Source organism: Medicago sativa, chromosome 1 (assembly GCF_051527215.1).
Source record: "Medicago sativa cultivar Bolivia chromosome 1, Bolivia_mono, whole genome shotgun sequence".
In the NCBI taxonomy this organism is placed as follows: domain Eukaryota; kingdom Viridiplantae; phylum Streptophyta; class Magnoliopsida; order Fabales; family Fabaceae; genus Medicago; species Medicago sativa.
In genome coordinates, this window is record NC_140749.1 from 36,189,561 (window position 1) to 36,215,919 (window position 26,359).

Genomic DNA, 26,359 nt, shown 5'->3' on the forward strand with positions numbered 1-26,359 from the left:
TACACAAGTACATTGACAGCCATATAGATATAGGCAATAAAAATTAGTTTGTGCATTAGAAACAAACTGTATCAGATAAGTTTTACATTAATAAATCTTACAAAATGAAATATAAATAAATTCAATTCAAACATAATTTTGCTTCCAAATCTCAATTTGATTTTACGTGCTAAATAATAGCTTCTGCATTTGGTTGAAAAATATACAATGGTTTTGCATCAAAACTACTTCAAAATTGAAAATTGTAGATTACTTGACTTCTCTAACTCTATTAATGCTATAAAACTAAATTTAAAATCCCTTTTAACAAACTCTCACATGTCCAACACATACTAATACAGTCTTACTGAGAACATCATCAAGGTATACAAGTAAACCTTAGCTGTCAAACAACTAGGAACATACAAGTACAACAATCTAATAGTAAACATCAAACTTAATTAATACCATAAAATCTAGAGTTGAAAAAGGAAATAGCATTATCCAAGAGTATAATCAAAATAAAGTTCTTTCCCCAGCAATGGAAATTAAATGGCAAATAAAGAATGCCATGTCCTTATGAAACTTAGCCGACCTCTAGTATGGTCTGTATCGCATGGAACGTCTAAACCTTGGAGCGCTTCTGAAAACCAAAACGATTTAGTCATTACAGATCAGTAAAGGAGTGAAGATTGCAGAATATTTTGTCAAAGAAAGAATTACTGCAGCATGGATGCTTATATGGTTTCAAATTGAAAGAAGCTTTTTTACTGTTGAAAATAAATGCCTATTTGATTGCAGAAAATAATATTCTGTTTTCATTTTTACTTTAGTTTCTATTTTACTCTGTTGCACTGACACTTCTGATTGAAGGCGTGTCCCAGTGTCCGACACGTGTCATGTCAGACACCGACAACACAGACGTGTTAGTGTCGTTTTCCGGTGTATGTGTCTGTGTCTGTGAAATGTTTGTATAAGAAATTGATGTGTCCGTGTCCGTGTCGTTTCTAGTGTCCGTGTCTGTGAAATGTTTGTGTAAGAAATAGTGAAATGTTTCTACAAGGCTATTTAATTTCAGAAAAATACTCTGTTTTCACTTATTATTAGAAAAGTTTCACTTTATTTTCACTCTGCATTCTATTTTCAAATGTTTGCATAAGAAATAGTAAAAATGACTTATTCATTGTTTTCGCTATTTCCGAAGTTTCAACTAATTTTTTACTCATCAAAATCCAGGTTTTTCAAGTTTCCGGTATTCGCTTACCCATATCCAGGTCTACGATACACTGGAGGTGGCCTCCTGGATCTTAAAACATAAGTGTTTCTCCCACGATGTTGGTTCATTCCAGGAATGTTTGTACGCTTAGCACAGACCTGAAGTGTAAAGTAGAATTTAAATATACAACATTAATGTGAAAACTAAAATGCATTTTGATTGATTGTCTGATACAGACCTTAATTTTCCGACCGTAAAGCTCGGACTCATTGAGAAGTAACGCCTTAGGAACAGCATCAATGTTGAGGAACTCAACATACGCACATCCTTTGGGTAGACAATATTCATTCAAAAGAATAGTGACTCTCTTCACAATCCCGCATGACTGAAAATGCCATTTAACAACTTCGGCTGAACATGCATAGTCTACCTGCATCAGAATTTTGAACCTATGTTATATTTTAACAAGTCAATATATTCAGTTGAGGATTTAAAAAATTATATGAAATACATGGAAATGTATGTGGTCCTGTGCAAGCAGCAGGAGGAACGTGCAAAGCTTAAATTGGAAATAAGCACTAAAATGTAGAACAATCATTATACAGGTAGACACTTAGCCAAGCAGGTAAGGCATTCGTCTCTTTCTGTTGATTCGTGGTTACAGTCTGTTTGATTTTCCGGTATGTTAACAGTCCTACGTTGGATAAGATATGGCCGGAGAATATGTTAATAAGTGGTGGGCAGTCATCACCTAACAAGTTCTAAGATGGTATTAGAGTCTATACAAGATCCATCGGGCCACACGCTATTGGATCTCCTAACCCATATCCTAATACGGCAAGAGATGAAAGTCCTTTTGAAATTCTTATGAATGGTCAATGTATATTATATAGTCTACATAAATCAATAGAGATTACTTAAACTTGTTTCAGTAGCCAAGAAGCATATTTCCTTAGATTCTAAGATTCAATTCCATTCTAAAATCTGCAGCCAAAGGAGGAGGTATCTTTAATTATTATTCTATTGGAGGTAAGAAACAGACGAATATACAACGTAAAACTACTGAATTCTTAAGGTTATGCTTCCTGGTTCTGTTCATGTTGTTGTTGGTGGACGGCCAAACATCTGCTGTATAAACACACAGTTGCAGCCATGGCAGGCATCCCTTCACAAATTGGCTATGGCAGTTGACGAAAAATCCACGACGCCATTCTGCCATGGCTGCCATTGAACAACATTGGTTCAGTCAATGCACGCCTTTAGCATGTGCAAGAGGCATGCGGCTCATGCATCAAGCAAGATTCAATGACCTCTTATGGCACCTTTGGCTACACTTGCAAGGGAATCACAATTGTGGAAAAGCAGGACTCCTATTGTTGGGTATTAAGAAAAGTTATACAATGCACAGTATTAAGCAAAATGGTAAAATCTGAAGCTTTTCGATAACCTAACACTAAGAGCCATGCTAAGATAATATTCTAATTGGCTGCATCCTTTGAACCAAAGGATTTCAGTCTAGCACAAAACAATCAGCACGCATGTCGAGTATGTAAATACACATACATATAAAACAAAATGTAAATTGTTTTCAAGTATCTAAATATAGTGAAAATGAAATGAACAGAGGCAGAATAATGAAATTAGCATCTTACGTTTCCAACATAGATAGAACGAGCATCAACTTCTTCCGTCACAGCCTGACTTGCAGATGAACCAGATGAGCCTTCAAATCAAAATTACAAATTAAAATATCATTTAACAGAAAGATATTTATACTGTTCTTAAACGCCTCAAATAAAATGTACTATACTAATATGAACAAACAACATTAGAAATGACAAGTATCTTATCCATCATATATGCCTTATAATGCAAAGAAGCTCATTTCTTTAAGTTGACAATAACACAAGATTTGAAATCAAACAGCAAAATATATAAACTATTGTGTTAAAACATTTATCACACCTTCCCTTCATACACACCCTTCTACTGCTTTCTTTACAATCTCCATTACTGACAACTGCTAATAGGTCTTGTTTTCTACCAAAGGATTGTGCCATTTCATCTTCCTATCACAGCCCTCATGATGTAATATTTTTTTCAATTAAATTAACATCAAAGAATGCTGTTCTTCTTTTCTAGCGACAAAAATTCCATTTATGTCGGCATTAAATAACCATATTTGGCTTCTCCTTCACCATGTTGGGCTCAACACTATTCGGACAAGCTATAATTTCATTTTCCACTAAGCCACCAATCCTTCTCCATGAGTTGAGATCCTCTCCATTTTTTCAAAGATATATTCATCTCCATTACTATGGTTTAGGTGTATAAAAGCCTATATATTCATCTCCATTACTATGGTTTAGGTGTATAAAAGCCTAATTAATGTCACCAATTTTGAAAATGTTTGTACACTTCAAAACCATAGTAATGGACTTATCCATTAATTTTGTGAAATGGAGAGGATCTTCATTCCTTCTCCCCGACACAAACTCTCGCACGCACAACCAATACTCCGAGTAAAGTGTAATTTTCAAACGATATATAATCCCAATATTTAAGAGGAATTATTTTCTATGGTTGAACTCAATTTTCACAGAGTTCATTTCATAAATTTTCAATCTTTATTTGCAATTATGAAATGTTAATTCCCACTAGATTTTGTTTTCAACAATCACTCCCACTTAAAAATTCCAATTTCATTCAAAAAAACCTAAATTTTCCATATCAAAGTAAAATTGAAAGCAGGTGTAAAATCATATCACATTCATAGCAAAAATTTTAGACCATACCTTCGACTGAAGATGCGCCTTTTACGAATTGCATCGTTTTTCGTAATGTACCTTTGAAAGAAGATGCGCCTCTTACGAATGTTGTAACAGCAGGATCTGTATAAATATCCTACTAGCACCTTACCACGCCACTATCGTCGGTGATTTTTCAGTAATCTTCGATACTAATCTTGGTATTATGAAAGAGAAGAGAACAAGCAATCTGAATTACCAACAAAATAAATCAATGCATTAATTAGATATACATTTAATCACAGAACACAATTTCGCAATATAAAGTATATCAACACGAATACGAACAGAGGAGCAAAGAGAACTTCACATGCACAAGACAAACGGCACAACAAAGAACGAGAGATTTATCAGTACGGGGTGTGAGAGAGAGGAAGATATAGAACAACCTAAGTTGAAAGAGTAAAGTGACTTAAGCGATATTTATAGAGTGGAGCAAAGGTCAAACCTTTACGATTGGTCCGTTCCCACAATTAAGATAAGATCAATTTTGATTATCGTCCCTCTCACATGTTTGGTACATCATCTCACACTTTATATCGTAAAATGTATAACTAACGTAAATTTAGATTTTTGTAAGACAGCATAATTTATCATAATTTTAGTTAATGATATAATAAAACCACTTCTAATATAATATAATCTACCTATTGTTATATAAGAGATTATGTTGTTTTGCTAAACTCTACATTTATGTTAGTTTTACATTTTACGTAAAATAAAGAGAAAGATAATGTACCAAATTAAGAAGATAAACAATATTAGAATTAATTTAATCATATTAGTAAGGAACAAACGAAGTTAGCAGCCTAGCTAAAGGTTAGACAATTTTCCGGAACATGGTTGACCAATCTCTGTAGAACCCTTTTAAGACTATTTACTCTCTCAACATGAGTTGTTTTTCATCGTTTTTTCTCCTGCACCCATTGTCTTATTAAATCTCTCTTTTATCATATTGGCATTTGTCTTGTGCACGTTAATTACTCTTTGTTCATGTTCACATCATATCCTTGTTAGTATGTTTTATCTTATGAAACTATAGATTCTACTTCAATATATATCTCGTCATTGAATTAATTTGTTAGGAACTTGGCAATTCAGATTTTTTGTGCTCTTATCACTTTCTATACAAAGATTATTTTGACAAATAAATCAGACATTACAGGAAAAACATACAGATCAGCAATGATCATAAGGTGGCGTGGCGAAGCTCTAGTAGGTTATTTATACAGAGCATTTCATTACGACATACAATGCAAGTGTGATCATTACTTTCATCGTCTATATAAGAACAATTGCGCGAGAGGACATATTAGAGATATAATATAAAAACCATGTAGACAGACAGATCATAATATAAACATTCTTGTATGCGAACATTGGGAATTATTAGACAATAAGAAGTTCGGATACAATCAAACTTTAAATTGATTCAACTTCAAGTACCTTAAATCCCATGGACGTAGACGTGGTCTGTTGAATTGCATTTGAAAAGCGAACCTACAAAAATCATAGATGAAGACAGTCTCTTTGGATTTCATCTAATTTCATTTGGAAAAGGAAACTATAAAAAGCATATTGATTCTTATAGAAAAAGAAAGGAATAAGTGAGGCTATTCAAACAAACAAGCATGTGTTGCAAGTGGTATCATGGATTTTCATTTTATATGAGGTAGCCATGGGATCTGCAGTGGGTGGAAAAATCATCCGGTTGGTTGTAGTGTTGTGGATTCCGGATGGAAGAACAAGGAGAAAAACCAAAAAAACATCATATAAAAATGTCATTGCGGTCTATCGCGTTGTCAAAACTATTGATATCCCCATACATTGGACCGTGGCCGCAATTTAACAACACTGGTTTGTTGAATACGCTACCAAACTCTTGATATCCAGAGGAATGCATATGCCTAGTAGGACTCTTCTGTTCAAACTTCAAGCCCAAAGGACTGTTAAATAATGAAACACGGACACAAACATCGGAAACGACACTGACACGGACACGACGATACTGATAAATTTTTAAAAAATGACATAATTCATTCTAATCACAAGTATTGGTGTCTTATCGATGTAGGACATGACACGTGTCGCACACCGGAACACGCTTTCAAACAAAAGTGTCCATGCAACAGAGAGTAAGAGATATAATATAACAACCACTCGTGTGTTATAACCTAAGTTTTTGGGATAGTACATTCAATCATTCATGATAATTATCATTATTCTTGTTTGAAAATTAAAGCTAAGATAATGAAATCAATCAAAAAGACACGTGAAAAGAAACATGCAAACAATTTATGGATGATAAGGTGTTGAAATTAAAACATATATAGAACATGATCAAATACCTCTTCCTCTTCATGTCCCAGTGAATGCAATGATGAAATAGGAAAATACGGAAACCGAGGATTTGTGAACCTTGTTTGGATGGTGATGGCGTCTCGTCCATGCCGGCACCGAGTTTATGTTCCATCTTTCTATTTCCCCAACCCAACACAGCGCCGAATATGAGTTATGTGTAACTCAATCAACAAAACCATTGATTTCATTTTTGGTTTATTTTATATTAGTTATATGGAAATTGAAAAGATTTCAAAATAAAGTGGTCTACGCCTCTACGGTTTTTTTAGAAAACGTGGCAAGAAATGTAATAATGATGTCAAAATATATGATAATTGTCCTAGTGAGAGTGAGCTAAGCTCAGTTGGTTTGGGGTTCAAACATCGGTCACCACCAGAAAGAAAGATATGGTGATTTTATTAAACTAATTTTATTTACTTACTATTGGTGTAAATTTTGGAAATAGTATATACTATTAATTAAAAAGTACAATTGGAAGTAAAATAATAAATTTACACCCAAACAAATTTTTATTGCTAAAGTGGCATTCATTTTAAGACGGAGTAGGCATGGCAATGGGGCGGGGTTGGGATGGGTTTTACATTTCCCGACTTCCATATGCTTATTTGTTACCCTACTCATATCCAACGGGGATGAGGAATTGAATCTCATCCTCGATCCCCAACGGTTCGGATATCCCCGCAGCATTCACATTCAATAATTTTTTTTTTAATAAAAAGAAGTTTTTCCGGCCCGAACTTAATATTGTAATGCATCAAAGTTGTTCCTATCTTTTGATTAAGTAGTAATTTATGTTTTGAGTGATGTCATTAGTTTTTGTAAAGCACCCGTTCAGTTTAGATTACATACTCCACACAAGTGTGTTGTTAGGAAGGTTGTGAAGTTTGGAGTCAAGTTTTGTGTTTGGCTCATGGAAATTTGTTCAAAATCTATTTTTTAGTGATTTGATTCGATTCATCTATATTTTGAATCAAATCATTCAAGCTCTCGAGTGTTTACCTCATGAAAAGTGAATTTAAATCAAATCAAATTGTTTTGAATAGATTCAAAGTTGTTCTAGAAGTTCTGATTCGATGCAAAGTTTCTTTGAATCGTTTCAAACTTCATTTGGAATTCTTTAAATCGATTCAAAGATTCTCTAATTTTATTCAATCTTCATGACAACCCGAAGTTCATATTTTACATTATTGAATCGATTCAAGACTTTTCTGATTCGACTCAAACCCATTTTTCAGTGTTATTTTATGTCAAACTTACTCTTATCTCACTTATCTATATCTACTCGTTCTCTCATTTATAGAATCAATTTGCAAACACAATCTAAAGTCTCCAACCTCTCTTTTTCTTCAAATTAAACACTTTTTCTAAGAACTCTTGTAGGATTTGAGATCTAGATTGTTAGGGTGTTGTAGGACTTGTAAGTTTTGTTATGAGGAGGGACAAATTCCATCTAGGACACTCATGTCCCTCAGCATGATTCATCAAGTACTCATTAGCCAATGTCATGGTTATCCTTTTACAAACAACGTTAGAATGGAAATAAAGCACTTGAATCCACATCTAGAGATCATAGTGGTTTCAGGTCTAAGAGTGATATACACCATTATCAATGTGAGAATATCTTACGACATTTTCATAACATAATATGTAGTATTCTCACGGTCGGTCAATCCAGTATAAATGTTACTCCTAATATTTATATCTATGTATAAACTTAATTAATATCTCATATCTATGACCCATGAGATGTGGTCGTCAGTCTACATACATAATTGTCTCTGCGCTTTATTATTATCCCAATTTATATTAAAACTTGACTACGGATACATTTAAGAATAACGTTCTCTTTGTTAATGTATCTCATGATTAAGTCACACTTAATATACCATTACACAAACTATCTATTCTAGGGATTTTATTAATATTACAACAAATATAATAAAGAGTGTCATATATTATTTAATAATAAAAGTCATGATACATAGCATAAGGTTAACATAAACTATTGGCCACAGGGCTTACACTTGTAGGTTTATATGGCCAATAAGGTTGCGCGCTAGAGGGGGTGAATAACGATTTGAAAATTTTTACGGAGTTTTAGTGAAAGCGATTTGAAATATTTTGACTAATTGGAAACAAGCTTGAACAATCACAACTATTACAAAAATTTAAGACTATGTGCTAATAAGATTCACAATAGAATTGAGAGATTCTCAAGATAAATCTTATTACAATCAAAAATTAATAGTTCTTGAACAATTTGCAAAACTTGACAATTTCAAATGCAAACCTATAAGAAAATATGGCAAGCTATCAATCAAAAACACAATGCATATGCAATTGATGAATTGGATAGTAATTGAAACTAATTGATCCAAGCCAAAAAGTAAAAACTTAATTCAAGGAATTAGACCAATTTTTATCAAAAACAACTTAGATCAATATTAATTTCTACTTTATCAATTAATCAATTAACATATACAACTGTCAAAATTAAAGAGGATTAGGAAAAGAGAGCAACACTGATATTTTGAATCGATTCACTGTGATGCTAGTCATGAAATTCATGAATCGATTCAAACATCACAAGGAAGGGTTTTAACACACAAAAATGAAGTTTTCTATACACAACACCATACAAGACATCATGGGATCACATGACACAATGAGACATGGTTTGCTAGGTGCTTTAACATAGTTCTAAGCTATAATACAAAAACAAAGAAATCATCAAATAAAACATCTAACTAACTTCATCTTAGATCATCTAACTAACATCATCAAAACACAACCTAAAGCTAAACAAGCTTCATTTTGTTCCTCTAGGTCTATGACTTGTTCTCACCTTACATAAAACATTTTCCATACATAAAATCTTTGATTTTTCAAAGCTCTTTTACTGAAAATCCTTTTTGGGTTAGACTTGGGTGTTATGTTCTTTTTAACTCTTTCGAAACAATTTTTCAAAGCTTGAATCGATTCAAATATCACAACTGGCGGTCTGAATCGACTCAAACAAGTCAGTGAGTTTTGTTCTCATTTTGAATCGATTCATTGTTGCACATAAGGATCGTCGAATAGATTCAATCTTAATACGCTGCCCATATTTAGATCTAATAATCTGAATTGATTCATATAGTGTATTTTTGAAGAAAAAAATAGCTATTTTTTGCACTATGCACCCACACCTATAAATACAACATTCCCTCATTTTATCCATTTATTGATATCATTCATTACTTTTCCTTTTACTCTTCTTCTCTCAAAAACCATATTAAAACACTTTCTTCATAGTTCTTTGTAAGAATTGGTTCTAGTGTTAGAGGTATAATCGTAGGTTGTGTAATGATTTGAATATTTCAAGGAATTTGAGGTGCGCATAGTTCCAAAGGACACAAGAAGGCTTTTTTCCCGTCTACAAGTTAAGGGATTTTTCTAGCTTATCAACACCGATGGAAATCAAAGGAATCTATGTGGAAGAGTGAATCTTTACGAAGATTGACGAAGGATCTCACAGGATTTAATATTTGAAGGGTTGAGGCAACAAATTCGTGGATCTCGAATTAGGATCAACTTAGAGACGATCTTACTATAAGTAGTTTAGGGCATTGGTCATCTTTTGGGTTAAAGAGTAACAAGATTCTTTGATTGCTTGTAATCAATCCTTGTAGAACATCGTGTAAATATTCAATCATAGAGGAAGAACGTAGAGTTTTCTATGAAGAGTGGACATACCCTCAAGGACGATTTGGGTATCACTATAACTCGGTTGTACTTTCTTCCTTTATCTTTTATTTTTTGCATTATATTATTTGATTTGTGATAAATTGTTATAGGTTTAATTACAATATGTGTTACATGATTGAATACATTAGAACTTTTTTTTTTTGGAGTAAATTACACTACCCTCCCCTCAAAGATGCTTGAGTTACACTCTCCTCCCCTCTTGTGTTAAAATCTACACTCCCCTCCACTCTTATTCAAAACATATTGGAAAGAATTTCACTCCCCTCCCCTAAGAGAAGCTTGAATTACATTCCTCTCCTCTCTTATGTTAAAATCTACATTTTACTCCCTCGATATTTTGTTTTAATTTCTAATAATCTAGCAAACAAGTAACAATCTAACACTTAAAAAAAATAGTATTGTGGGTCTATTTTAATATAATTAAAATTTGAATACATATTTTTCTCTATTTTTTATTCACAATTTCATTAACATATAGTTTTAAACCCTATTATAAAATATGAAACAATCCAAAATAAAATTAAAATATGTGAAAATTACAAAAGACAATAAAGTATGGTTATTTAAAAATTAATTTTATACTCTAAATTATAAAATTAATAGGAAAATATTTAAATTTAATTATCATTGACTTTTAAATTATAAAGAAATGAATTTATTTTTCTTAAATGGTGGTTCAAAATTAATATATATCATAAATTAAATATTTATTTATGTTAAAATAGATTAAAGTGTAGTGCATATTTAATTATTAAGGGATGGGGTTGTAATTCAAACGTTTTATAGGGGATGGGAGTATAGATTTAACTTTTCAAGGGAGGAAAATGTATATTTTAACATAAAAGGGGAGAGTATAATTCAAGCTTCTCTCAGGGGAGGGGAGTGTAATTTACTCTTTTTTCTTTGAAGGATTTTGTGTTTTCAATTATTATTATTATTCAATCACTTGTCATAAATGAAATTAACTTGTTAATGATTTTATCATTGATTAAATCTTTGTGATTTTCATTGGTAGTGATTTCTTTGTTTAAAGTATAAGTTTGATTTAAGATTGAATAGGGTTTGTAAGTAAGTGTATAATATTTGATTGTGTTACATTAACTCAATAGTAAATTGTTTGTGTAATATTGGCTTTTAGTGTCTGCATTTTTTGAATTAGTATTCATTGTTACCTATGTCACAATTCCATTAATCAAACTATTTTGAAAATGATTTTTGTTAAAAACCATGTTTCCGTGCACGATGTAACAGCCCGATTTTTCGCTAGATTTATTTTATTTATTTATTTATGTGTGTTATATGTGCTCTTATGTGATTATTGCCTCTGTGTGTATTTTTGGTTGGGAATCGTAGAATTCGGTATTATAGGGGTATTTTAGTCATTTTGGACTTAGGGACATTTTGGGCATTTTGAGAGCAGGGGTAATTTTGTAATTTTGCTGGAGGTTATTTTTAGTGCTTAGTAAGAGTATTATTTTACCAAGTTACTAGAAGGTGTAGTAATTATTTTATTTACCGGTAAGTGACCGTTAGTGTTATATTTTACCGTTAAGTGAGTAGTAACATTTTTGAGGTTGAAATAGAAATGGGTTAGGCCCATTAAGGTTTGTGAGATAAGCCCAATTTAGTGAGCCTATATATAAACTAGTGTTAGTAGAGAAATAGGGTTTTCTTCACAACATTTTCATTTGAGAAGAGAAGAGATAGAGGCTAGAGGGAAGAACAAGAACAAGGGTTAGAGGAAAGAGGGATTCATCATCTAGGAGCTAAATTGAAGCTTGGGTTAGAGATTCTTGGTGCTAGAGGTAAGAGGGTTAGAATTCAACCATAATTCATAACTTTTCATTTTTACCCATTTGTGAAATTGATGAATTGAACCTAATTGATTGTAAATTCGTGTTCATGTTTTGATGCAATGTTTGAGTATGTAAATTGGATGTTAATTGAGTTGTTGATGATGAAATTACATGCTTAAATTGTGGTTATATGTATGCTTTGCATTTTTGTCCAAAAATGGTGCTATGAGGTGTTGTTGTGATGAATTGTTGATGAATTCATGATAGTTAGTTGCTGATGTTGTTGAGAGATGTTGTTGTTGATGATTAAAACCTTGGGTAATCATAATTGTGGAGTTTGCTATGAACTTGTGTAGTTTTTGAAGTTTTGATGAAAAATGGGTCAAATGATGATTTTTGTTAATAGAATGTTTTGGGACAAATTTTATATGGATTTGTGTGTCTTTTCATGTTTAGAAATGTTTGGATAAACCTTGGAATCAAATTTGGGCATTGGGGAGTCAAAATTGGGGTTTTGGGGTGAAAATGGCTCTTTTTCCCGAGACTACTGTCATAACTCGCAACGGTACTCGCAGTTGCGAGTTGGATGCGAGCAACAAGGGCTCCCTGGAGCCAACTCGCAATGGCGAGTGAATTTACTCGCAGTTGCAAGTTGCACAGGGCAGAACCCCCTGTTTTGCATTCTTTCATCTTTTTCCCTCGTTTCTGTCGTGAACTGGTTTTTGGTACATGCATGGAAATTGTAGATAATATTTTTAGCTTTCTAAGGGCGTTGGTTTGACTTGAATATGATTCTTGGTTTTCAAGTTATGGGGAAAATACTTTTGAAAATTTTTGTCGAAAAATCCCGCATAACTAGTTTTAAGTCGACCCAATCCTCGTGGAATGTTTTAATCTTTGAAAACTTGATTTTGATGAGTTCAACTAAGGTAGTTAAACTGTGCTGTAGTGAACCTATTTGTTTTTCTTTGAAAATGGGAATTTTTGTGAAAAGTGTTTCGGTGAGACGAACTTTGTGATTTTTATGAAATGCTTATGTAACCTCTACTGTACATATGTGTGACTTGTGAGGATACATGGCATAGGCAATTGAGCTCGTTTACTTGGTTTTGGCTTAAGTGCTCAATTACTTTCAATGTTGTGATTTTTGGAGACGAACTTGGTAGAAAATGATTTTTGAGAGCCAATTGCTTATGAACCCTTTATGAATAGATTAATATGATTATGAGATGATGTATGAATGGTTGTTGAGTGATGAATATGATGTTTGTGATCATATGTTGTAATTATTCTTTTATGGCTTAAATATGTTATTCGTCCCTGCAAATAGGGGTCGCTTAAAATTTCGTCCCTGCAATCGCTAATCCTCTTTTTTACCCCTGCAAAGTTTAATCACTTAAACTTTCGTCCCTTGACCCAGTTAATTAATGCCATGTCATCAAATTAGCAAAATGGCATGGGAAAGGACAAAAATACCCCTGATGTCATCTTCTCAAAACCTTCACTCCTCTTCTCTTCTCTGCATCACGACACCACCAGTAACCTCTCCATAACCTCCTTCCTCCTTCATTTGAACATGCTCATTACATTAAAATCACAAAATTGCATTAAAACATGATTAACATAGATTCAGTAACCAATTTTTTTTTTTCAATACCCATAACAATTCAAATCAAGTAAACATAAAAAACTTGTTCTTTACAGAGAATAAACAATTCACAATTGAATGCTACCCAGAAGCTAGTTTTTGAAGAAACATAGTAAAAACAAAACAACAGCGTGATATGATACAACACTATTTAAGAAGCCATATTCATCTTGCTTTTATCTCTACAAACAGCAACAAAACAGTGGTGGAGATTGTTGTCACCAATGAAAACACACAAACTCTGATTCAGCAATATATCCACCACCATCTCCGAAACCAATGACACCTCCGCTGGAGCACACCGGAGAATCCAATTCCTCTCGTTGGAGAAGGAATCGTGAAATTGAACAGGAATGAAGTTGAAAGAGCGCGATTCGGTGCTGTTGTTGCTGCTGCTGTGTGGTCTTCGTTCCACCGGCAACAAAACCTCCGGCATCATCACCACCAACGGTGACACCAGTCAGCACTCCAATTCCATATTCCAATTCCGGATTGGTTTCAGCAACGACGGCGGTATCTCGCCGGAGATTCTAATACAAGGCAGAACAAGATCCTTGTATGATTGGTGGTGGGAGTGGTGGTGAAACGAAGAAGAGAAGAAAAGGATATGGTGGTTTGAGGTGATGATTGGTGGTGGGAGTGGTGGTGAAACGAAGAAGAGAAGAAAAGGATATGTGAAGAACCAGGGGTATTCTTGTCCATTCACGTCATTATTAAGCTAATCAGTGACGTGGCATTAATTAACTGGGTCAAGGGACGAAATTCTAAGTGATTAAACTTTGCAGGGGCAAAAAAAAAGGATTAGCGATTGCAGGGACGAAATTTTAAGCGACCCCTATTTGCAGGGACGAATAACATTTTTAAGCCTTCTTTTATTTGGAATGTAAGGAACTATGTGGAGATATGAAACTATATGATATAGTTGAATGATGATTATAGCCGTTGATTATAGCCGTTGATTTGTTGTGAACATATGCATGGTGAATTGAGTCATATGTTCATGCATCATATGTCGTGTCGGATGTTATATCCATATTGCCGTTGACTATAGCCATTGATAATGATGTTTTTGTTGCATCATGGGTGACGACCTTGAGGAGATTTGGTACCGCATGCATCTAGATGAGTCTAGAGCCATTGCATACTCTTTGGTGAATTGAAATGCATTGAGTTGTGAATTATGATTGAATTTGTTAATTGTTGATTAACATGGTTGATTTTGTGATGTGTGTGAACTTGAGATGATGATATTGAATGATGTGAATGTTAAGAATACTTGTGAATACGTGTATAGTTTGTTATCCATCGTTCTTAAATGTATCTTTCATTCTCAAGGTTTCTTGTTAATTTTAATTGGATTATGATGATGTATTGCTAACCCTCAGTGGTTTACCACTTACCTTTCCATATGGACGGGTAGATGGAGTGCAGGATGCTTAGTCTGTTTGCTTGAGGTTGCCGAGGAGTGGAGTTCCTCTTTTATATGCAAGTGTCTAGATTAGGGCTCTGATCTAGGATTTGCATGTTGGATTTAGTTTGATTATGTATTTTGGAGTTGAGATGTTATTTGTATTTGAGATTGGAGGATATGTTTTTATTATATTGAGACGTTGAGGTGGTTTATGGATTATATATATGTTCCGCTGCTATGTGATGTAACATATCTTTTTGCATGTATGTTTTAATTTGGTAGACGTAGCATCTATTTCTAGAATATAATTGTATATTCGTGCGTGTTACCGCTTAATAGAAGTAGGGTGTTACAAGTTGGTATCAAAGCCGTAGTCAGTCTTGTCCGGACTATTGGACTAGTAGACTAGTATTCGTGATTTTTCCTGTTGGTATACGAACGGTAATGAGCTACCTTCGATACTTGTTTGTTGTGTTGTTGTCCTTATCTGTTGGTTTGGTTTTGGTGTAGAAGTGAGATGGCTGGTGGTAGAGATGATGCGGCGATTGCTCAGACTTTGGCTTCGATGGCTCAGGTGTTGGCTCAGGCTAATGAGCAGGCGGCGGTTGGTCATCGTGATCCTTGTGAGGCTGAAGAGCGGAGGCTTGATCGTTTCTTGAGAAACAGTCCACCGACGTTCAAGGGTAGATATGATCCAGATGGAGCTCAGGCATGGGCGCAAGCCATGGAGAGGATCTTTCGTGCTATGGTGACTAGTGAAGATCAGAAGGTCAGATTGGCTACTCACATGCTTGCTGAGGAGGCTGAGTATTGGTGGACCAATGCTAAGGGGAGGCTTGAGGCTGGTGGAGCTGTGACTTGGGCTAGGTTCAAGACTGAGTTTTTGAGGAAGTACTTTCCTGAGGATTTGAGGACTAAGAAGGAAGTGGAGTTCTTGAACTTGAAGCAAGAGAACCGTTCGGTGGCTGAGTATGCGGCAAAGTTTGAGGAGCTTTCGAGGTTTTGTCCGTACATCAATGCGGAGGATGTTATGGTTTCCAAGTGTGTTAAGTTTGAGAGCGGTTTGAGGCCTGATATCTATCGGTACATGTGTATTCAGGAGATCCGAGACTTTGATACTTTGGTGCATAAGTGTCGCATGTTTGATGAAGCTGGAAAGGTCAAGGTGAATCATTATAAGGCGATGAATGAGAAGAAAGGAAAGAGTCATGTATTTGGGAAGCCGTACAACAAGGACAAAGGAAAGAAGAGGGAATCTGGTAGAGGCTCTAAGCCGAATGTTGCTGATGTGAGATGCTACAAGTGTGGAATCTTGGGTCATTACTCTAGTGATTACAGGAAGAGTGATAGTTGCTACAAGTGTGGACAGAAGGGTCACAAGGCGTTTGAGTGCAAGAAGGATATTACTTGTTTCAACTGTGGTGAAGAGGGTCATCTTAGTACTAAGTGTACCAAGCCGAAGAAGGCGGCAGGAAAGGTGTTTGCATTGAATGCGGAAGAGGTGGAGCATCCGGATAATCTCATCTGAGGTATGTGTTTTATCAATAGTACTCCTTTGATTGCAATTATTGATACTGGTGCTACTCATTCTTTTATCGCGGTTAGTTGTGTTGAGCGTTTGGGTTTGGTTGTGACTCCATTGTCTCGTGGAATGGTTATCGATACCCCAACTAGTGGTTCGGTGACTACTTCTTTAGTGTGTGCTAAGTGTCCCGTTAGTTTTGGCCAATGTTGATTTTGAGTTGAATCTTGTGTGTCTTCCGTTGAAGCATATGGATGTGATTTTTGGTATGGATTGGATGTTGACTTTTGGTGTTAACATTAATCGTTTGACCAAGAGTGTAACGTTTTCTAAGCCGGTAGCTGAGGAAGGTGGGAAGTTCTTGACCGCGGAGCAAGTGAAGAAGTCCTTGGATGGTGAAGATAGTGTGTTCATGATGTTTGCTTCCTTGAAGGAAAGTAGTGAGAAAGGAGTTGGTGATTTACCGGTAGTGCAAGAGTTTCCAGAAGTTTTTCCGGACGACTTTACCGAATTACCGCCGGAGAGAGAAGTTGAGTTTACAATTGATTTGGTACCGGGAACGAGTCCTATTTCGATTGCGCCGTATCGGATGTCTGCATCAGAGTTGGGTGAATTGAAGAGTCAGTTGGAAGAGTTTCTTGAGCAGCAGTTTATTAGGCCAAGTGTTTCTCCGTGGGGTGCTCCTGTGTTGTTGATTAAGAAGAAAGATGGAAGCATGAGGTTGTGTGTGGACTATCGGCAGTTGAATAAAGTGACGATTAAGAATCGGTATCCGCTTCCGAGGATTGATGATTTGATGGATCAGTTGGTTGGTGCGGAGGTGTTCAGCAAGATTGACTTGAGGTCAGGATATCATCAGATTAGAGTAAAGGCGGAAGATATATTCAAAACTACGTTCAGGACGAGGTATGGACACTCTGAGTATTCTGTGATGCCATTTGGAGTATCTAATGCGCCAGGTGTCTTCATGGAGTATATGAATAGAATATTTCATCCTTTTCTGGACCGTTGTGTGGTGGTGTTTATAGATGATATTTTGGTGTATTCGAAGTCTGAAGAAGAGCATGTCGAGCATTTGAGGATTGTGTTGGAAGTCTTGAAAGAGAAGAAGTTGTTCGCTAAGTTGTCGAAGTGTGAGTTTTGGTTACGGGAAGTGAGTTTCCTTGGTCATGTGATTTCTAAAGGTGGTATTGTCGTGGATCCGTCTAAGGTTGATGCAGTGTTGCAGTGGGAATCACCTAAGTCTGTTTTTGAGGTTAGAAGCTTTCTTGGTTTGACAGGTTATTATCAGAGGTTCATTGAAGGATTCTCTAAGTTGGCGTTGCCATTGACGCAGTTGACTCGGAAAGGACAAACTTATGTTTGGGATGCTAAGTGTGAGAAGAGTTTCCAAGAGTTGAAGAAGAGGTTGACTTCAGCTTCAATGTTGATTTTGCCGAATCCGAAGGAATGGTCTGTTGTGTATTGTGATGCTTCTAAGATGGGTCTTGGTAGTGTGCTTATGCAGAATCGTCAGGTTGTGGTTTATGCTCCGAGGCAGTTGAAAGTGCATGAGAAGAATTATCCGACTCACGATTTGGAATTAGCAGCCGTGGTATATGTGTTGAAGATTTGGAGGCATTATCTGTATGGTTCTAAGTTTGAAGTGTTTAGTGATTATAAGAGTTTGAAGTACTTGTTCGACCAGAAGGAGTTGAATATGAGGCAAATAAAATGGTTGGAGTATCTTAAGGATTTCGATTTTTAGTTGAGTTATCACCCTAGGAAGACGAATGTTGTTGCTGATGCTTTGAGTAGGAAGTCGTTGCATATGTCTGCTTTGATGGTTAAAGAGTTGGAGTTGATTGAGCAGTTTCGAGATTTGAGTTTGGTTAGTGAGTTGACGCCGGATGGTGTGAGGTTAGGAATGTTGAAGCTGACGATTAATATTTTGGAAGAGATCAAGAATGGTCAGAAGGAAGATTTGGAACTTGTAGATCGTGTGGTGTTGGTTAATCAAGGTAAGGGTGGAGACTTCAGATTGGGTGAGAACAGTGTTTTGATGTTTCGCGATCGTGTTTGTGTACCAGATGTTCTTGAGCTTAAGAGGAGGATTTTGGAAGAAGGTCATAGGAGAAGTTTGAGTATTCATCCAGGAGCGACTAAGATGTATCAGGATTTGAAGAGGTTGTTTTGGTGGCCTGGAATGAAGAAAGAGATCGCGGAGTTTGTGTATGCTTGTTTGGTTTGTCAGAAGTCTAAGATTGAACATCAGAGGCCGTCAGGTTTGATGCAACCGTTGTTTGTGCCAGAGTGGAAGTGGGATAGTATCTCTATGGATTTTGTTGGAGCGTTACCGAAGACTGTTAAGGGTTTTGATTCTATTTGGGTGATTGTTGATCGGTTGACGAAGTCGGCACATTTTGTTCCTATCAAGACTGGTATGTCTGTAGCGAAGTTGGCTGAAATCCACATTGAGCAGATTGTTAGATTGCATGGTGTTCCTTCTAGTATTGTGTTGGATTGGGATCCGAGGTTTACTTCTAAGTTTTGGGAAAGTTTGCAAGCTGCTTTGGGAACTAAGTTGAGGTTGAGTTCTGCTTATCATCCCCAGACTGATGATCAGACGGAGAGGACTATTCAGAGTTTGGAAGATTTGTTGAGAGCTTGTGTGTTGGAGCAAGGTGTCAGTTGGATTGAATGTTTACCGTTGATTGAGTTCACTTACAATAACAGTTTTCATTCTAGTATCGGGATGGCACCATTTGAGGCTTTGTATGGTCGGAGGTGTAGAACTCCTTTGTGTTGGTATGAGTCAGGTGAAAGTGCTTTATTAGGACCGAATGTTGTGCAAGAAACTACGAAAAAGGTTAAGATGATTCAAGAGAAGATGAAAGCGTCTCAGAGTAGGCAGAAGAGTTATCATGATAAGAGGAGAAAAGACCTTGAGTTTCAGGTTGGTGATCATGTGTTTTTGAGAGTAAATCCTGTAACCGGTGTTGGTCGTGCTTTGAAGTGTCAGAAGTTGACTCCTCGTTTTGTTGGACCTTTTGAGATTGTTGAGAAGGTTGGGGTTGTAGCGTATCGGATTGCGTTACCACCATCTTTGTCGAATCTTCATGATGTGTTTCATGTGTCCCAGTTGCGGAAGTATGTGTATGATGCGTCTTATGTGATTCAAGTGGATGATTTGGAAGTAAGGGATAATTTGACCGTTGAGACTTGGCTAGTGAGGATTGAGGATCGGGAGATGAAGCGTTTGCGTGGCAAGGAGATCGTTTTGGTTAAAGTGATTTGGGGTGGACCGACTGGTGAAAGTGCCACTTGGGAATCGGAGAGTAGGATGAGGGTTGCGTACCCGGAGTTGTTTCCTTCAGGTAATTTTCGAGGGCGAAAATTCTTTTTAGTGGGGGAGAGTTGTAACAGCCCGATTTTTAGCTAGATTTATTTTATTTATTTATGTGTGTTATATGTGCTCTTATGTGATTATTGCCTCTGTGTGTATTTTTGGTTGGGAATCGTAGAATTCGGTATTAGAGGGGTATTTTAGTCATTTTGGACTTAGGGGCATTTTGGTAATTTTGAGAGCAGGGGTAATTTTGTAATTTTCCTGGAGGTTATTTTTAATGCTTAGTAAGAGAATTATTTTACCAAGTTACTAGAAGGTGTAGTAATTATTTTATTTACCGGTAAGTGACCGTTAGTGTTATATTTTACCGTTAAGTGAGTAGTAACATTTTTGAGGTTGAAATAGAAATGGGTTAGGTCCATTAAGATTTGTGAGATAAGCCCAATTAAGTGAGCCTATATATAAACTAGTGTTAGTAGAGAAATAGGGTTTTCTTCACAACATTTTCATTTGAGAAGAGAAGAGATAGAGGCTAGAGGGAAGAACAAGAACAAGGGTTAGAGGCAAACTAGTGTTAGTAGAGAAATAGGGTTTTCTTCACAACATTTTCATTTGAGAAGAGAAGAGATAGAGGCTAGAGGGAAGAACAAGAACAAGGGTTAGAGGCAAGAGAGATTCATCATCTAGGAGCTAAATTGAAGCTTGGGTTAGAGATTCTTGGTGCTAGAGGTAAGAGGGTTAGAATTCAACCATAATTCATAACTTTTCATTTTTACCCATTTGTGAAATTGATGAATTGAACCTAATTGATTGTAAATTCGTGTTCATGTTTTGATGCAATGTTTGAGTATGTAAATTGGATGTCAATTGAGTTGTTGATGATGAAATTACATGCTTAAATTGTGGTTGTATGTATGCTTTGAATTTTTGTCCAAAAATGGTGCTATGAGGTGTTGTTGTGATGAATTGTTGATGAATTCATGATAGTTAGTTGCTGATGTTGTTGAGAGATGTTGTTGTTGATGATTAAAACCTTGGGTAATCATAATTGTGGAGTTTGCTATGAACTTGTGTTGTTTTTGAAGTTTTGATGAAAAATGGGTCAAATGATGATTTTTGTTAAGAGAATGTTTTGGGACAAATTTTATATGGATTTGTGTGTCTTTTCATGTTTAGAAATGTTTGGATAAACCTTGGAATCAAATTTGGGCATTGGGGAGTCAAAATTGGGGTTTTGGGGTGAAAATGGCTATTTTTCCCGAGACTACTGTCATAACTCGCAACGGTACTCGCAGTTGCTAGTTGGATGCGAGCAACAAGGGCTCCCTGGAGCCAACTCGCAATGGCGAGTGAATTTACTCGCAGTTGCGAGTTGCACAGGGCAGAACCCTCTGTTTCGCATTCTTTCATCTTTTTCCCTCGTTTCTGTCGTGAACTGGTTTTTGGTACAAACATGGAAATTGTAGATAATATTTTTAGCTTTCTAAGGGCGTTGGTTTGACTTGAATATGATTCTTGGTTTTCAAGTTATGGGGAAAATACTTTTGAAATGTTTTGTCGAAAAATCCCGCATAACTAGTTTTAAGTCGACCCAATCCTCGTGGAATGTTTTAATCTTTGAAAACTTGATTTTGATGAGTTCAACTAAGGTAGTTAAACTGTGATGTAGTGAACCTACTTGTTTTTCTTTGAAAATGGGAATTTTTGCGAAAAGTGTTTCGGTGAGATGAACTTTGTGATTTTTATGAATTCATCGTATTTGTCCGATGAAATGCTTATGTAACCTCTACTGTACATATGTGTGACTTGTGAGGATACATGGCATAGGCAATTGAGCTCGTTTACTTGGTTTTGGCTTAAGTGCTCAATTACTTTCAATGTTGTGATTTTTGGAGACGAACTTGGTAGAAAATGATTTTTGAGAGCCAATTGCTTATGAACCCTTTATGAATTGATTAATATGATTATGAGATGATGTATGAATGGTTGTTGAGTGATTAATATGATGTTTGTGATCATATGTTGTAATTATTCTTTTATTTGGAATGTAAGGAACTATGTGGAGATATGAAACTATATGATATAGTTGAATGATGATTATAGTCGTTGATTATAGCCGTTGTTTTGTTGTGAACATATGCATGGTGAATTGAGTCATATGTTCATGCATCATATATCGTGTCGGATGTTATATCCATATTGCCGTTGACTATAGCCATTGATAATGATGTTTTTGTTGCATCATGGGTGACGACCTTGAGGAGATTTGGTACCACATGCATCTAGATGAGTCTAGAGCCATTGCATACTCTTTGGTGAATTGAAATGCATTGAGTTGTGAATTATGATTGAATTTGTTAATTGTTGATTAACATGGTTGATTTTGTGATGTGTGTGAACTTGAGATGATGATATTGTATGATGTGAATGTTAAGAATACTTGTGAATACGTGTATAGTTTGTTATCCATCGTTCTTAAATGTATCTTTCATTCTCAAGGTTTCTTGTTAATTTTAATTGGATTATGATGATGTAATGCTAACCCTCAGTGGTTTACCACCTACCTTTCCGTATGGACGGATAGATGGAGTGCAGGATGCTTAGTCTGTTTGCTTGAGGTTGCCGAGGAGTGGAGTTCCTCTTTTATATGCAAGTGTCTAGATTAGGGCTCTGATCTAGGATTTGCATGTTGGATTTAGTTTGATTATGTATTTTGGAGTTGAGATGTTATTTGTATTTGAGATTGGAGGATATGTTCTTATTATATTGAGACGTTGAGGTGATTTATGGATTATATATATGTTCCGCTGCTATGTGATGTAACATGATCTTTTTGCATGTATGTTTTAATTTGGTAAACGTAGCATCTATTTCTAAAATATAATTGTATATTCGTGCGTGTTACCGCTTAATAGAAGTAGGGTGTTATTTTAAAAACCGTCTTTCATCTTTAGTAAAGAAAAAGGAAAACAACAAAAGTAAAAATATACATTAGTAACTCTAATCTACGTTCATACTAAGAAAGAAAAAAAAAATTAAGTCATAGATAAGATAATTAAAAAAAGGGCAATATAATTATTGTTCGAGCATCGAAAGAGATACACGAGTTATTGTTTGAAATGGAAAGAAGAAAGTACTATAGTAATCTAGATGAACCGTCTGATTGGAGAATCAAGCACACTGGATGCAGACAATGGAGATGATGAATGTGAAGGTGATGATGAAATGGACGGTGGTGATGATGAGTGATTACATGCTTCTTCTGGCTTCTGTTTATTGTTGATTCCTACTCCGACCTCCCTTGTTGTCATGTAACCCTTCAGTCGTTTCACATCACATAACTTCACTGGCTTTATTATAAAATCCTTTGCACCTTCTTCCAAACATCTGAATATTTTCAATATTTACAAATCACTCATTTTTTCAACTTCATCTCAATTTCCAACGGTAACTAATAACAATAACAATTTTTGAAAAATAGTTGGTTTACTGTGTTAAAAGTTATGTATGCAACAAATTAACAATAATGATTTATTTTTTTGAAGATAACAATAATGATTTATTGAACATAATAATAATAATAATAATAATAATAATAATAATAATAATAATAATAATAATAATAATTTATACTTATATATAATGGTGATAAAAAAAAATTAAGTGTCTTTTTTCTTTGGTCAAAAAATACTTTTAAATAAACTTGTTTATAAAAATATTATATTATTTGTTTCATTGAAAACATGTCATTAAAAAGTATAACCATGGTTTGTTACAATTGAAAACTCACAAGCATCTATTTCATTCTTCCCCTTTAAAAACATCTATTTCGTACTTATTATTTCAATCAAAATTATTTTTATCAAAATCAAAATTTCACAAAATACAATGTTCATAATTTAGATGTGTTAGTAAAATAAAATAAAAAGTCAAAATTACCTAATAATAATAATCCCTTAAAAAAGTTTAAAAAAAATATAACAGTACCTGTCTATGCGGGGCAGAATATTTTCAGAAGACATAATCACTACTGGAATTTCCTTAAAAGTGGACGATTCCTGCTTCAAAATGAAATTTCGGATCAAAATTCACTAACAATATAATCAAAAGAGTGAAAAATAAATTATAGTAATGATTTTTTCAATGGAATTGTGATAATGAATTTGAACCTTAATTTTTTTGAGCAACTCATAACCAGTCATTTCTGGCATGCAATAATCTGTAATAACAAGATCCACCTTCAAAGGCTAAGGCAACAAAAATAAAATAATAAAATCAGTAAATTAATTAACATTATATTAAAAGAATAAAAACTATAAAATAAATAAAATAAAATAATTGCCACATACAATAGAACCATCAGATTCAGACTTCTCTCTCTGCTCATCCAACCCCAAAAATTGCAGTGCTCTGATTCCACTATCCACAGCAGTAACTAAAGTTCACCAAAAACAAAAATCATCAACACATTAAAATTTAAAAAGAAATTAAAAAAAATAACACTAAAAAAAATTCTACTTCTTTTTCATTTCACTTATATTTGTTAAACAAAAATCTTCACAAATGAGAATATCTTCAAAAAGCTTCACAAATGAAAAAACATTTTATTAATTTTATTTTTGTTTTACCAAATCACAAACTCACCTTTACAAGCAGAAATTTTGAGCAACCTTTCAATAACTTTCCGATCAATGAGACTATCATCAACAGCCAATACATGAACCTCTTCAGAATTTGTCTCCATCACTTCTCACTTGAAGAAAAACAAAGCACCAAAGAGGTTATGTTATGTTGTATCTGTGACTAAAATTTTGTAGGTGTCCAAACCTTAAATATAGTGTGACAATGTGATATGTTATGTTGTACCTGACCAACTTTTTGTATGATCAAATTCCCGCTTTGTTCTCTAACTTTAAAAGTCTCTTTTTTAATTTAGCATAAAATGATAGGGAATCAAATCCTTCTTTTACCTCTTTAATTTGTTTTGATTTGTTTTGTTGATTTTGTTTTTGTGGTAAAGGTTTCTATTTTTTTAATAATACTAATAATGTAGAAGATATTCTAATGATTCAAATTTGATTAAAAAAAGTAAGGTTTTGATGGTTTTTATCAAAATAAAAAAAGTAAGGTGTCGATGGGATTTTCTGTGGACTGGCATTTACATTTTTAGCTTATGTTTAAGCTTATGTTTATTTAAGTAATAGTTTAAGAGATTTCTTTTTCTTTTTCTTTTTTTTGAAAGAAGTTTTAAGAGATTTCTTATTTCTTATTCGGAGAATAATCGATGGAATATTTTGGCAAGACTCTGAAAAATGCCAGCTCATAATCAATCAAATAAAAAAAAGATTATAATTTCTTTTTTTAAAGGGTATAATTGATTTTTTTTTGAAAGAGCTATAATTGATTTCTATGTACGTACTAGTATAATAATAATGCTCGTCAAAAGTCCTTGTGAGTTTAGCTCAGTTGTTAGGGACAATGCATAATTAATATATGAAATATCTGGAGTTCAAACCCCGACCACCACAAAAAATGCTCGTCAAAAGAAAAAAAAAATAATAACAATTAATAAAGATACTTTTTACTGTCCCTATAAAAAAAAGAAAGATACTTTTTAATATAAGAAAAAAAACTTTGTACTCAATTAATAATAGAAGATTGTGCCTTTTTTTTAGAGTCTAATCTCCAATTGCATGGAAAGATTAGAGTGGAATGATTTCAATTTTTTTATAAAATCAACAACACTATAAAAAAATGGCTTTTATATGAGATACTCATTTATACAAAAAAAAGATATTTTCACAAAATATGAAATTTTTTATTTTTTTTAGTCAAATAGGCTAATGGTACAAATTCACTAAAACAAGTAAAAAAATTCAAGGTTTAAGCCCGACCTCTACGAATAAAATGCAATGTTCATACCGACAATGATAGTTTCAATTTTTAATATAATATTAATTAATTTTTTTTATAGTCATTTAATCAATACTACTTGCATCATCTTTAATTCAATATCTTATATTTAACATTTAAGATTATAATAACTACTTGATAAGCTTGCTTTAATCAAAATATTATTCTATTTCTTTCCTTTAGAAATATTCCTTAATATGTGTACAGATTTTAAGTGATTTCATTATAAAAGCTGGTTAATGGATGACTGGAAATGAGTGATTATAACTATAGTTATATACAATTAAAATCAATATCACTTATGTCAAAAAATAAAACTCATAAGATAATGCAAACCCGTACTTTACTAAATTAACTCAGTTAATTAATCTCAATTGTTTATGGAAAACTAATGATTTTATACGCTAAGTCCATGTTACTTTTTTTTTTTTACACAAAACAAACGAAATTTATTCATTAAAATTGATAGAGTACATCCATGCAATACAAATTCGCTAAAAACAAAAAGAATGAATCTGTGAACAAACTCACAGCATCCATGTTAATAGCATAAAACGACAAAGTACATAAGCTTACAAATATGAGTATATTAAAATCACCGGAATAACCATGCCTCCAGATCTGCAATGTT

At 34.3% G+C, this 26,359-nt stretch overlaps 2 protein-coding genes across 6 annotated transcripts; both read right to left on the reverse strand.

Moving 5' to 3' along the window:
• Nucleotides 1-275: 275 nt before the first annotated feature.
• LOC146954643 (polyadenylate-binding protein 2-like) lies at nucleotides 276-6,610 on the reverse strand. Of its 5 annotated transcripts, XM_085717421.1 has the most exons (7): nucleotides 6,351-6,610; nucleotides 5,449-5,502; nucleotides 3,991-4,192; nucleotides 2,848-2,918; nucleotides 1,434-1,625; nucleotides 1,244-1,353; nucleotides 276-622 (listed from the first exon to the last, which is right to left on the reverse strand). In XM_085717421.1, the coding sequence occupies exons 3-7, from the start codon at nucleotides 4,022-4,024 to the stop codon at nucleotides 577-579; spliced, it is 453 nt and encodes a 150-aa protein (XP_085573547.1). In that variant the 5' UTR covers nucleotides 4,025-4,192; nucleotides 5,449-5,502; nucleotides 6,351-6,610; the 3' UTR covers nucleotides 276-576. The 5 variants fall into 5 exon arrangements, with proteins under 5 accessions (XP_085573547.1, XP_085573557.1, XP_085573554.1 ...); XM_085717431.1 differs by lacking the exon at nucleotides 5,449-5,502; XM_085717428.1 differs by lacking the exons at nucleotides 5,449-5,502; nucleotides 6,351-6,610 and adding an exon at nucleotides 4,279-4,416.
• Nucleotides 6,611-22,961: 16,351 nt separating this feature from the next.
• Nucleotides 22,962-24,610, reverse strand: LOC146954644 (two-component response regulator ARR4-like). The gene is made up of 5 exons (XM_085745425.1): nucleotides 24,460-24,610; nucleotides 24,165-24,250; nucleotides 23,985-24,062; nucleotides 23,803-23,873; nucleotides 22,962-23,202 (listed from the first exon to the last, which is right to left on the reverse strand). Exons 1-5 carry the CDS (start codon nucleotides 24,557-24,559, stop codon nucleotides 22,962-22,964), a joined length of 576 nt encoding a protein of 191 aa, XP_085601551.1. The 5' UTR covers nucleotides 24,560-24,610.
• Nucleotides 24,611-26,359: the final 1,749 nt, after the last annotated feature.